A 12,367-nucleotide genomic window follows, 5' to 3' on the forward strand; every position below is an offset into this window, starting at 1 on the left:
AACAGATATCTTGTGAAACAATCTTTCGGAAAGCCAGGAAGACACTTTGGAAGAAATTCCGGGAATTACGCTCAGAAATCTTGAAAGAATTTTTGAAGAGCAGGAGGAAATTTAGGTTATTTTTTGTATTATAAATTTTCAAAATTTCATCTGGAAAAACCTGGAAAACTCAGGGAATTTTATGTTGAGTTATGAGTAGACACCCAAAGTTTTCAAGGATTCCTCAAATTTTGGTAATACTTGAATATCTTGATGGGGTTTGGGTGCTAGAAGTGGATCCCCTAAGCCATCGAAATTCAGGGTGGCCACAGACTCGGGAAATGCGGGAAAAAGTCGGGAATTGAAATTCATGGGGAAATATGCGGGAATGAGTCGGGAATTTTGCTTATGATCGGGAATTTTTAAAATTATGTGTAACGCCTCCAGCATGTAAACTTAAACCTAGATTTCTTGAACCTTGACTCACTTCAAATTCTGATTCTTACACAGTTTCGAAAGGCTCACGCAGGGATTTTAAAATCCTGATGAGCGTGGGTTTCTGAATAACGAGTGATTTCTTGTTTGATAGAGACTATCCGGGTGACAGGTTTTTATTGTCCAGATGCTCGAAAACCAACCCCGGTGGGACCTTTGGTCGTAGGCTGACAGGGAAGGGGGGGTTTGCTTCGGCAAGCCTGAGCGTTTGTTCTCCAGGAGGAGCGGCTCACAACAGCGTCTGATCCCCATGTTAGGGGCGGCTGATCTACGTCCGAGTGCCAGGGAAGGACTCTAAGCTCAACTGTGCACTATGGTCCTCCGGAAAGTAGGGGGTTGGTGTCAGGCCCTACGAGCCAGCCGTAAAAAACCATTGTAACGGAAAATCAGCAACAGAATAATACGAACCGAGACCAACGGCAACGACCCCAGCGAACAAAAAGGACTTGCGATTGGAAACTCGGTACGTGGAACTGCCGATCTCTCAACTTCATTGGGAGCACCCGCATACTCGCCGATCTACTGAAGGACCGCGGGTTCGGAATCGTAGCGCTGCAGGAGGTGTGTTGGACAGGATCCATGGTGCGAACGTTTAGAGGTAATCATACCATCTACCAGAGCTGCGGCAACACACGCGAGCTGGGAACAGCTTTCATCGTGATGGGTGATATGCAGAGGCGCGTGATCGGTTGGTGGTCGATCGACGAAAGAATGTGCAGGTTAAGGATCAAGGGCCGATTCTTCAACTTCAGCATAATAAACGTGCACAGCCCACACTCCGGAAGTACTGATGATGACAAGGACGCATTTTACGCGCAGCTCGAACGCGAGTACGATCGCTGCCCAAGCCACGACGTCAAGATCATCATAGGTGATTTGAACACTCAGGTAGGCCAGGAGGAGGAATTCAGACCGACGATTGGTAAGTTCAGCGCCCACCAGCAGACGAACGAAAACGGCCTACGACTCATTGATTTCGCCGCCTCCAAAAATATGGCCATCCGTAGCACCTTTTTCCAACACAGCCTCCCTTATCGTTACACCTGGAGATCACCACAGCAGACGGAATCTCAAATCGACCACGTTCTGATTGACGGACGGCACTTCTCCGACATTATCGACGTCAGGACCTATCGTGGCGCCAACATCGACTCCGACCACTATCTGGTGATGGTCAAACTGCGCCCAAAACTCTCCGTCATCAACAATGTACGGTACCGGCGACCGCCACGGTACAACCTAGAGCGACTGAAGGAACCGAATGTCGCCTCAGAATACGCGCAGAATCTCGAAGCCGCGTTGCCAGACGAGGGCGAGCTCGATGAGGCCCCTCTAGAGGACTGCTGGAGTACAGTGAAAGCAGCCATCAACGACGCAGCCGAGAGCACCATCGGGTACGTGGAACGGAATCGACGGAACGAATGGTTCGACGAAGAGTGCAGAACGGTTTTGGAGGAGAAGAACGCAGCGAGGGCGGTAATGCTGCAGCAAGGGACTCGACAGAACGTGGAACGTTACAAACAGAAGCGGAAACAGCAGACCCGCCTCTTTCGGGAGAAAAAGCGCCGCCTGGAAGAAGCGGAGTGTGAAGAAATGGAACTGCTGTGCCGTTCCCAAGAAACACGGAAGTTCTATCAGAAGCTCAACGCATCCCGCAACGGCTTCGTGCCGCGAGCCGAAATATGCAGGGATAAAGACGGAGGCCTCTTGACGGACGGACGTGAGGTGATCGAAAGGTGGAAGCAGCACTTCGATCAGCACCTGAATGGCGTGGAGAACGTAGGCACGGGAGCCCACGGCAACGGAAGGAACGACGACGTCAGTGCAGCGGAGGACGGAAATGAACCAACTCCCACGCTGAGGGAAGTTAAGGATGCCATTCACCAGCTCAAAACCAACAAAGCAGCTGGTAAGGATGGTATCGCAGCTGAACTCATCAAGATGGGCCCAGAAAAGTTGGCCACCTGTCTGCATCGGCTGATAGTCAGGATCTGGGAAACCGAACAGCTACCGGAGGAGTGGAAGGAAGGGGTAATCTGCCCCATTCACAAGAAAGGCGACCATTTGGAATGTGAGAACTTCAGGGCGATCACTATTTTGAATGCTGCCTACAAAGTGCTATCCCAGATCATCTTCCGTCGTCTGTCACCTAAAACAAATGAGTTCGTGGGAAGTTATCAAGCCGGCTTCATCGACGGCCGGTCGACAACGAACCAGATCTTTACCGTACGGCAAATCCTCCAGAAATGCCGTGAATACCAGGTCCCAACGCACCACCTGTTCATCGACTTCAAAGCGGCATACGATAGTATCGACCGCGCAGAGCTATGGAGAATCATGGACGAAAACGGCTTTCCTGGGAAGCTGACTAGACTGATTAAAGCAACGATGGACGGTGTGCAAAACTGCGTAAGGGTTTCGGGTGAACTATCCAGTTCATTCGTTTCTCGCCGGGGACTGCGACAAGGTGACGGACTCTCATGTCTACTCTTCAACATCGCGCTGGAAGGTGTGATGCGACGAGCCGGGCTCAACAGCCGGGGAACGATTTTCACAAAATCCGGTCAATTTGTGTGCTTTGCGGACGACATGGACATTATCGCTAGAACATTTGGAACGGTGGCAGAACTGTACACCCGCCTGAAACGCGAAGCAGCAAAGGTCGGACTGGTGGTGAATGCCTCAAAAACAAAGTACATGCTGGTAGGCGGAACCGAACACGACCGGATCCGTCTGGGTAGTAATGTTACGATAGACGGGGATACTTTCGAGGTGGTGGAGGAATTCGTCTACCTCGGATCCTTACTGACGGCTGACAACAACGTGAGCCGTGAAATTCGGAGGCGCATCATCAGCGGAAGTCGGGCCTACTACGGGCTCCAGAAGAAACTGCGGTCGAAAAAGATTCACCCACGCACCAAATGCACCATGTACAAAACGTTAATAAGACCGGCAATCCTCTACGGGCACGAGACATGGACCATGCTCGAGGGGGACCTACAAGCACTCGGAGTTTTCGAGCGACGCGTGCTAAGAACGATCTTCGGCGGTGTGCAGGAGAACGGTGTGTGGCGGAGAAGGATGAACCACGAGCTCGCTGCACTTTACGGCGAACCCAGCATCCAGAAGGTGGCCAAAGCCGGAAGGATACGGTGGGCAGGGCATGTTGCAAGAATGCCGGACAACAACCCTGCAAAGCTGGTGTTTGCAACGGATCCGGTTGGCAAAAGAAGGCGTGGAGCGCAGAGAGCATGATGGGCGGATCAGGTGGAGCGTGACCTGGCGAGCATTGGGCGTGACCGAGGTTGGAGAGCGGCAGCCACAAACTGAGTATTGTGGCGTACTATTGTTGATTATGTCTTGTCTTAATGATGTGGAAAAAATAAATGTATGTATGTATGCTCGAATTCAATTTGGGCACAAACATATTTAAAATCACAATTTTTAAAAATGAAGTTTTGAAATCTATAAAAACGTGAAAAAAGTATCGCAAAAATAATTTTGGTAGTAAAATTTTGAATGATTTTATCAGAAATGCCATAAAATACTTCTCCAACATTATCTTTGAAAAGTTCTAGCTTGTTACATTTGTATCAAAATGGAGGAATTAGTGACAAAGTTTTAGAGATTCTATCCAGACTTTTTTCTGTAGTAGTTCCTTGTAGTAGTCAGGATTTTTTGCCGGAATATCTGGCTGAGTTTTAGGACAAGTTTCAATTAATGTTTTCATTGGAACTCTTTATAATGAGTCCTTACTTCGCTAGTGGAGGACTTCCTGAAATTATTGCTTTGTTGGAGTTTTTAAGGGTTTTTCTAGAAATTTCAGTTCATAGAAAAGCTCCCTGCAATCACAAAATACATCACACTAACAATTTGGCATTTAAAAAATGGAATAATTAATACTGAAAGCATTAATAATTCAGTCGTCTTTGAAGAGTCTCTGATGGTTTTTTTTATGGAATTATGAATTGATGACGAAATACTGGAAGAAACTCTTTCTTAAAGTGTTTTCTGTGTAGCGATTTGTAGAATTACTGGATTAATTTATAATTGAATACCTAGAATCCTTGCAATCACTGACATTACAGCGGAAGCAAAATCCAAGTTGGAAACCAGAAGACAGGATTATTTAGACTTTTTTTTATGAAATCTTTCAATGTCTGATGAAGGAATTCCTGGTGTTACCAATCTAAAACATGAAAAGCTTCTTGCATTATTTCCTTAAGACAGACATGTGAACACTACAGAAGAGCTTTCAACCTTAATTCTTAATGCAAATCTGAAGAATTGCTTTATGTCCTTCTTGGGGTTCTGCAGGGTTTGCTGACAAAACATTGTCCTGAAATCTTGAATGTCAAATATGCCTTATACTGAAATAATGTTAAGCCCTTCTTGTAGGTATATCTGATGTTTTTTTGTGTTACTTATGTGCCTGAGCCTCATTTTGCACCCAATTTCCAAACTATAAAATTGTGATTTTCAGCAGTGTCTCAACGAAAATTCCATTGTTCCGGATTTATGCCCGGGGCACTGGAGTAACCTTTTTAACAGGTAGTGGTGCAACCTTTAATTCGCCTTCGAAAACTAGCTTGCGACACATCAAACTTCATGATTTTGCAGAACAAGACTATTTGAACATGGTACTAGGGATTTTGGGTACAATGGCAACCTCTGCGGATATCCCGGAAACTTGGTGTCTCTAGGAAAGTGTGCACTTTTTTATTGGTTCTGACAAATCGAGTCGAGTCAAGTACAACCCGGGCAGAGGTCAAGTACTGACGATCAAAATGTGATATTGGTTAGATTGAGATAAGAGGTAAAAGTACTGAAAATAATAGCAAAAATTTGTTCTTGAACCATCTAAACAATAGCAAAATTTGATATTTGAAGATCAATCAAATAGTTCACTGCTATTGGTTAGATCTTACCAAGAGCTAAATGTGCTATGATGACGATGTTCCAGGAGAAAATTTGAGATATTATTTTCAGTACTTTTACCTCTTATCTCAAACAAACGAATATCACTTTTTGATCTCCGTATGAAAATATGCTATTCTTGAGCTTTTTCTCTCTGTTCGGGAAGACACTGAAGACGACCTTACAGTTGAGGTCGAAATACGTATCTGTCAAAGGATGCAAATTCTTAGTGGAATTCAAAGGAACCGTACTTAACCCGATTTTCTTTTTATTTACAGATATTCCCCTAACAAGCCCAGGTTAATTAATCATCATCTGACAAATCAATATTCAACTTATTTGGGAAGTTCTTCAACAATGGGATTTGAAATTAATCCCAGAATAACGATGTTTTCCTTAAATATCTAAAATGAGCCTTACAAATTTCGTCAGAAATGTCAAAGTTTTGTTTTTTCAGGGTTTGAGAATTTCAGCTAGAAATTGATAATGAATAGAAAACTTTTCATGAAAATTCGCAGGTATTTTAAAAATTTGAAAAAAAAAATCCTGCTGAGAAATCCATCGCTTGTGCTCTCATAACAAAACTATTTTTTTTTTGAAAATTACCAATTCCCACTAAACAGGAATTTTTCATATGTATTTCGAGATTTATCTGAGTTCTGTATATTTTTTATCTAAATGTACCTTCAGAAGCCAGTTTCTTTGGAAATTTCCAAGAGTTTTTAAATTTCCTGATTTGTTACCAGCAGAGTATGTGATAAAATATCACCGTTTATTCAGTATTCTTGCAATAAACTCCTTCCAAAAAAATTTGTTAGGAAATTCCTCGAAGAATTTCACCAGAAAACACTGCAATAATTCTGCTTATTGGAATTATAACAGAATTATATCAACAATGCCGTCCTTCACACCTTTAAAATTTCTGCATTCCTGGGATAGCGTAAAAAACCTCTTGAAAATTCCGAAACATGTTTTCAAGCATAGGCTTACTTTACAAGGCATCCGGAAGCAAATTTCAAGCATATGTTACATGTAAATTTATTTTGAAGTTAACGTCTCTAAAATATTGTAAAACCACAGACAAACAGACGTAACACTCTGATAATTTCCATCGTACACCGATTTAACGGTCTTTTTCAAAATTAGATAGTTGGCCAACTGCCCAACCGTGGCGCTCGCATCGTTTTTGTTCGAGTTTGACGTTTGCACACTACCGCCACCTAGTTGGTGGTCAGCCAAACATAGTCATTTTAGCATTGGGCGAATATGTTTCCGTGACTATGATTTGAATCGAAAAATGTTCGAAGTGTTACGTCTGTTTGTCTGTGGTAAAACTGTCACAGCATGTATCACAATGCCACTGTAAATATTTCAGTTATACAGATCCACTTAAAAGTTTGGATTTTTGGATGTTTTACATGATCCATAGGTGTTCCGTATACGGAAGAATTAGATCCTTATGTAATGTTACGCTAGATTTTTGCTGTTTCCCATTGCCCGCATATCCCGCCATGTTCATGCTTCGCGTGTGTAGACCAGCTACCGCGCGCTTCATTCATGCCCGCGTATGAATGAGGCTGTGTAGAGGAAGAAAAATTGAATGGAAAAAAGTACAGTTCTCGATAGACGATCGACAGGGACAGACGTGTTAAAAGAAGCTATGTTATTCGCGTTAATTAGTTTAATAAATAGTAGTTAAGTGCAAACACAGTGTTCCTATTTCCCAGTAACCCAGTCCTAGTTCCGAAGAAGTGTCCTCCCGAAAGCCCGTAACGTGTATCGGCCACAAGACGAAGCGTCCAGCGAGGGATCTTTACCCTCTAGCTTCGAGTCCTCCTCCGAAAAGTGTTACAGTCCACTTTGCTCGTTCCCCCGGACGGAACATTGGTCCTTCGAACCGGATACGTGGTCCGGTAGTGAAAAGTGTGTTACCCTCCCCGGACTGAGTTACTGGTGAAATCCCAAAGACAGACTCTAAGTAGTGAAAAGTGAATCCGGTGCGATACCGGAAGTGTGAAAGTGCTCGAAAGATGTCGCTACTGCACAGCCCGAAAGCCACTCGCTCGGGAAAGCTGCATGGTGGCACAGACAAAGAAGAAAACGAAGAGGAAAACAACCAACAGCGCTCGGCCGGAGCGATGGATGCTCTGAGCCGGAAGATTAGTGTCCTGAGTCGCCAGCGCAAGAAGGCGGCTGATAAGATCAAGCGGATCGGAGGAATTGTGATCGACGACGACGCCGACGTATCCGTGCCGAAATTGAAAGTGTACATGAAGAATGTCGACGCAGCCTACAGTGAGTTTAATGGTTTCCACAATCAACTCGCTGAGATCATCCCGGATGAAGAAATGGAGGAGCACGACCAAGTGTACATCGAGTTCGAGAAGGACTACCACGAAGTGTCATCGTACATCGAAGAGATGCAGATGGACGCGGCGAAGAACGAAGCTCCTGAAATCAAGCCCCAAGTCATCGTCCAGCAGCAACCGCTGAAGGCACCGATACCGACATTCGACGGCCGATACGAGAATTGGCCAAAATTCAAGGCGATGTTCCTCGACGTGATGGCTAAGTCCAATGATACTGACGCCATCAAGTTATATCACTTGGACAAAGCTCTCGTCGGAACAGCAGCAGGCATCCTCGACGCCAGGACGATGAACGAGAACAACTACGCTCACGCGTGGAACATTCTCACGGAACGATTCGAAAATCCCCGTGTCATCATCAACACCCACATCCGTGGCCTTCTGTCTCTGAAGAAAATGACGAAGGAATCTCACCGTGAGCTGCGACAGTTGGTTGATGATTGCTCCAGGCACATCGAGAGCCTCCGTTACCTGAAACAGGACCTCCTCGGTGTGTCAGAACTGATCGTGGTGCATCTACTTGCATCAGCCCTCGATCCCGTTACTCGGAAGCAGTGGGAAGCAACAATCGTTCGAGGAACGCTTCCGAAGTACGAAGACATGATGAAGTTCCTGAAGCAACAGTGTGACATCCTGGAGAATTGCGAAACGTCAGCTCAAGTCCCCACTCCTCGGAAAGATCGAACGTAAAGGCCGCAGATCCATCGAAGCCAAGTCCGAAGTCCAATCCGAAGATCCTTGCTGCTTCTACTAGCGGCGGCAGTGCTTCAAGCGAAACATGTGACTTCTGCGGTGAGTTCCACAAAAACTTCCAGTGTGAGCAGCTGCAATCCATGACCGTACCCCAGCGGGTCGAGAAAGCACGTTCCATGGGCATGTGCTTCAATTGCCTGAGGAAGGGCCACCGGCTGAAGGATTGTCCATCCGATCGAAAGTGTTTGAAGTGTCGCCAGCGTCATCATACACAACTCCATGACGAGACCAAGTTCAAGCCCAACCAACCCGAAAGCAGGACTGCCGAAGAACCCGTTCCGTTGGATCCCGCTCCGAAGCCTGTGGTGAAGGAAGCTCAAGCCAGCAGTTCCAGTGCCTCCACACCGCAAGGCGCACACAACGTGACGTCGTCGTGTTCGCTTCAGGCAGCACCGATCAAGAAAACCGTTCTCCTCCTGACGGCAGTGGTACACGTTTTCGATGCTCAAGGTAAGCCTCACTGTTGTCGGGTTCTGCTAGACTGCGGGTCCCAAGTACACCTGATTACGAAGGAGATGGCCGAACGTATCGGCGCAAAGATTTCATCGGCGAATGTGAAGATTTCCGGTGTCAACAATCGGACAACCACCAGCATGGAGAAAGCCACCGTCAAGTTCCGGTCCCGTTATAGTGACTACCGCGCCACGGTAGAGTGCGTCGTGACCCCGGCGGTGACCGGCAGAATTCCAAGCTCCCACATCGACGTGACCGATTGGTGCATTCCTCCCGGGTTCCAATTGGCCGATCCTGAATTCAACGTCCCTCAAGAAATCGATATGCTGATCGGTAATGAGCTGTTTTTCAAGATCATCCGGTCCGGTCAGTATCGGCTGGCAGAGCACCTACCAGAGCTACGTGATACTCATCTCGGGTGGGTATTCACCGGTGAGCTGGAAGAAGCGTGTCAGCAAGGTCCAACGTATTCCCACACGATCACCGTCGAGAACGTGTATGAAGCCCTGCAACGATTCTGGACCGTCGAAGAAGTTGCCGATCAAGAACCCATCTCATCTGAAGAAGTAGAGTGTGAGAAGCATTTCCGCTACACACATGAACGCACCGACGAAGGAAGATTCGTTGTGCAACTCCCACTGAAGGAAAACGCCTCCCAGCTGAGTGACTGCAGGTCGGTCGCTTTGAAAAGATTCCACCTCCTCGAACAACGTCTCGTTCGGAATCCGTGTCTCCGAGAGCAGTACTTGCAGTTCATCAAGGAGTATGAGCAGCTCGGCCACTGCAAGCAAATTGACGAAAGCAGAGATCCTTCCAACGTCCAAAAATGCTACCTGCCACACCATGCTGTTATCCGTCCAGACAGCTCGACGACGAAGTGTCGAGTTGTATTCGATGCATCCGCCAAGCCGTCGCAGAATGCCCTCTCTCTGAACGATGTCCTCAAGGTAGGTGGTACTGTCCAATCCGATATTCTTGATATTGTCTTGCGTTTTCGAAAGCACAAATATGCTTTCACGGCTGACATAAGTAAAATGTATCGCCAAATCGTGGTTGCTGCGATGCATCAGCCACTCCAACGCATTTTCTGGAGAGATAGTCCCGAGCAGCCTCTGAAAGTATATCAGTTGACCACCGTGACCTACGGTACAGCGAGTGCTCCTTTCCTTGCAACTCGCTGCTTAGTTCAGTTGGCTGAAGATGGTCATTCCGAATACCCCCTGGGAGCATCTACCGTTAAGGAAGATTTTTACGTCGACGACGTGTTGTCTGGCGACGATACGTTGGAAGCAGCGATTGAACGACAGAAGCAGGTGAAGGAATTGCTTGCTGGTGCTGGTTTCCCCATCCATAAGTGGTGTTCTAACTCTGACCTGATGTTGGAGCACATTCCAGAAAGCGAGCGTGAAAGTCCCAAGGCGCTCGAAGAACAAGGTATCAACACGGTCATTAAGGTGCTTGGTATTTTGTGGGACCCTCGAAGCGATGATTTCCTGTTCTCTATCAAATCTCCAAATTTCGATGCTGAATCCGAATCCAACACGAAGCGAAGCATATTGTCCGAAATTGCTAAGCTCTATGACCCTCTCGGATTCTTGGCACCCGTGATTGTTCTGGCCAAGTTACTTATGCAACAGCTGTGGCGTAGCAAGGTGGGCTGGGACGAGCCTGTCGAAGTAGAAATAGCTGAACAGTGGGCACAGTTGAAGGCGTCACTCGAAGCAACAAACAGGATGCGCATCCCAAGGCGTGTTCTAATTGACGGAGCAGTGTGCTACGAGCTTCATGGGTTTGCTGATGCTTCGATGTCTGCCTATGGAGCGTGTGTCTTCATTCGAAGCGTATTGGACGAGTCGGCGCAGTTACAACTCTTGTGCAGCAAGTCGAAAGTGGCACCTTTGAAGGCGATTACGATTCCGCGACTGGAATTGTGCGCTGCACTTTTGCTGGCGCGACTGGTGAATAAGGTGCTGCAATCAATCCAAATGCCGTTTCATCGTGTGGTGCTCTGGTCGGACAGCCAAATTGTTCTGGCCTGGTTGCGCAAATCCCCTGATCAGCTTCAAGTGTTCGTGCGCAATCGTGTGGCTGCAATCCGAGAAGAAACATCGGATTTCGAGTGGATGTACGTCCGGTCGGAGTTCAATCCGGCTGATATAGTGTCGCGTGGGCAGATGCCCAACGAATTAGTGAAGAATGAGATGTGGTGGCATGGACCAGACTTTTTGAGTGCAGTGAACTTTGAAAACAAGCCACCCGAAGAGATCAGTGAAGAAGACATTCCGGAGCTGCGTGCAACTCCAACAGTGCTACCTGCAATTGAAAAAGAAGAACAGTTGAAAGTGTTTTCAAAGTACAGCTCGTTCAGAAAGCTACAACGAGTTATTGCGCTGGTGCTGCGTTTCGCCAGCAACTGCAAGAAGGATTCAGCTTCACGAGTGCATAAGACAATTCCTACCGTGGCTGAACTTCGACTTGCAATGGACATTATTGTGAAAGTGGTGCAACGTGAAGAGTTCTACGATGAGATTGCTCGAGTCGAATCGGGTGAACGATGTAGACAACTTGGTTCGCTGGGACCCATCCTAGTGAACGGTGTTCTGAGAGTCGGCGGACGTTTAGAGCATTCCAACCTTCACTACAATGAGAAGCATCCGATCATCTTGCCGTCCAAAAGTCCCATCGTTCGCATGCTTATTCGTGCCCTGCATGAAGAGCATCTCCATCTTGGACCGACTGGCTTGGTCCACGTGATTCGAAGAGATTTCTGGTTGATCAACGCTGCAGCTACTATCCGTGGAGTAACCAGATCTTGCGTGAAGTGTTTCAAAGTCAAGCCTGTGGACACAAACCAGTTCATGGGAAACCTGCCATCCTGCCGCGTGACACCTGCGCCGCCCTTTTCCGTTACTGGCGTGGATTACGCTGGGCCGTTCCATATCAAGCAGGGCCTGCGCAAGGTGACTACCGTGAAAGGCTATGTAGCGGTGTTTGAGCCGTGCATCTGGAGCTGGTGTCAGACATGACGACCAGTGCTTTCATCGCTGCGCTTCAGAGGTTCGTGAGTCGGCGTGGAATTGTCCATCAGCTACATTCCGACAACGGCACTAATTTTCGTGGTGCACATCACGAACTGAATCAGCTATACCAGGCGTTTCAACAAGAGCAAGAGTCGAACCAAATCGCATCGTTTTGCACGACCAAAGGGATTGAATGGCAGTTTATTCCGGCGGATGCCCCCGAGTTTGGTGGCATATGGGAAGCTGCAGTCAAGAGTATGAAGAGCCATCTGAAGAGAGTCGTCGGGAATTCCTCTCTGAACTTCGAGCAGTATGCGACCATCCTGACGGAAATTGAAGCGATCCTGAACTCCCGTCCGCTATTTGTGACATCAGCGCCGG

General features: G+C 47.1%; 2 protein-coding genes across 5 annotated transcripts in view; both read left to right on the forward strand.

Moving 5' to 3' along the window:
- Positions 1–12,367, forward strand: part of LOC109402771 (SH2B adapter protein 2) — a 561,576-nt gene that overhangs the window by 8,938 nt on the left and 540,271 nt on the right. The window lies entirely within an intron of this gene.
- Positions 8,594–11,992, forward strand: LOC134290433 (uncharacterized). The gene has a single exon (XM_062857579.1). It carries the CDS (start codon positions 8,594–8,596, stop codon positions 11,990–11,992), a length of 3,399 nt encoding a protein of 1,132 aa, XP_062713563.1.

This window comes from Aedes albopictus, chromosome 3 (genome assembly GCF_035046485.1).
Source record: "Aedes albopictus strain Foshan chromosome 3, AalbF5, whole genome shotgun sequence".
Classification (NCBI taxonomy): domain Eukaryota; kingdom Metazoa; phylum Arthropoda; class Insecta; order Diptera; family Culicidae; genus Aedes; species Aedes albopictus.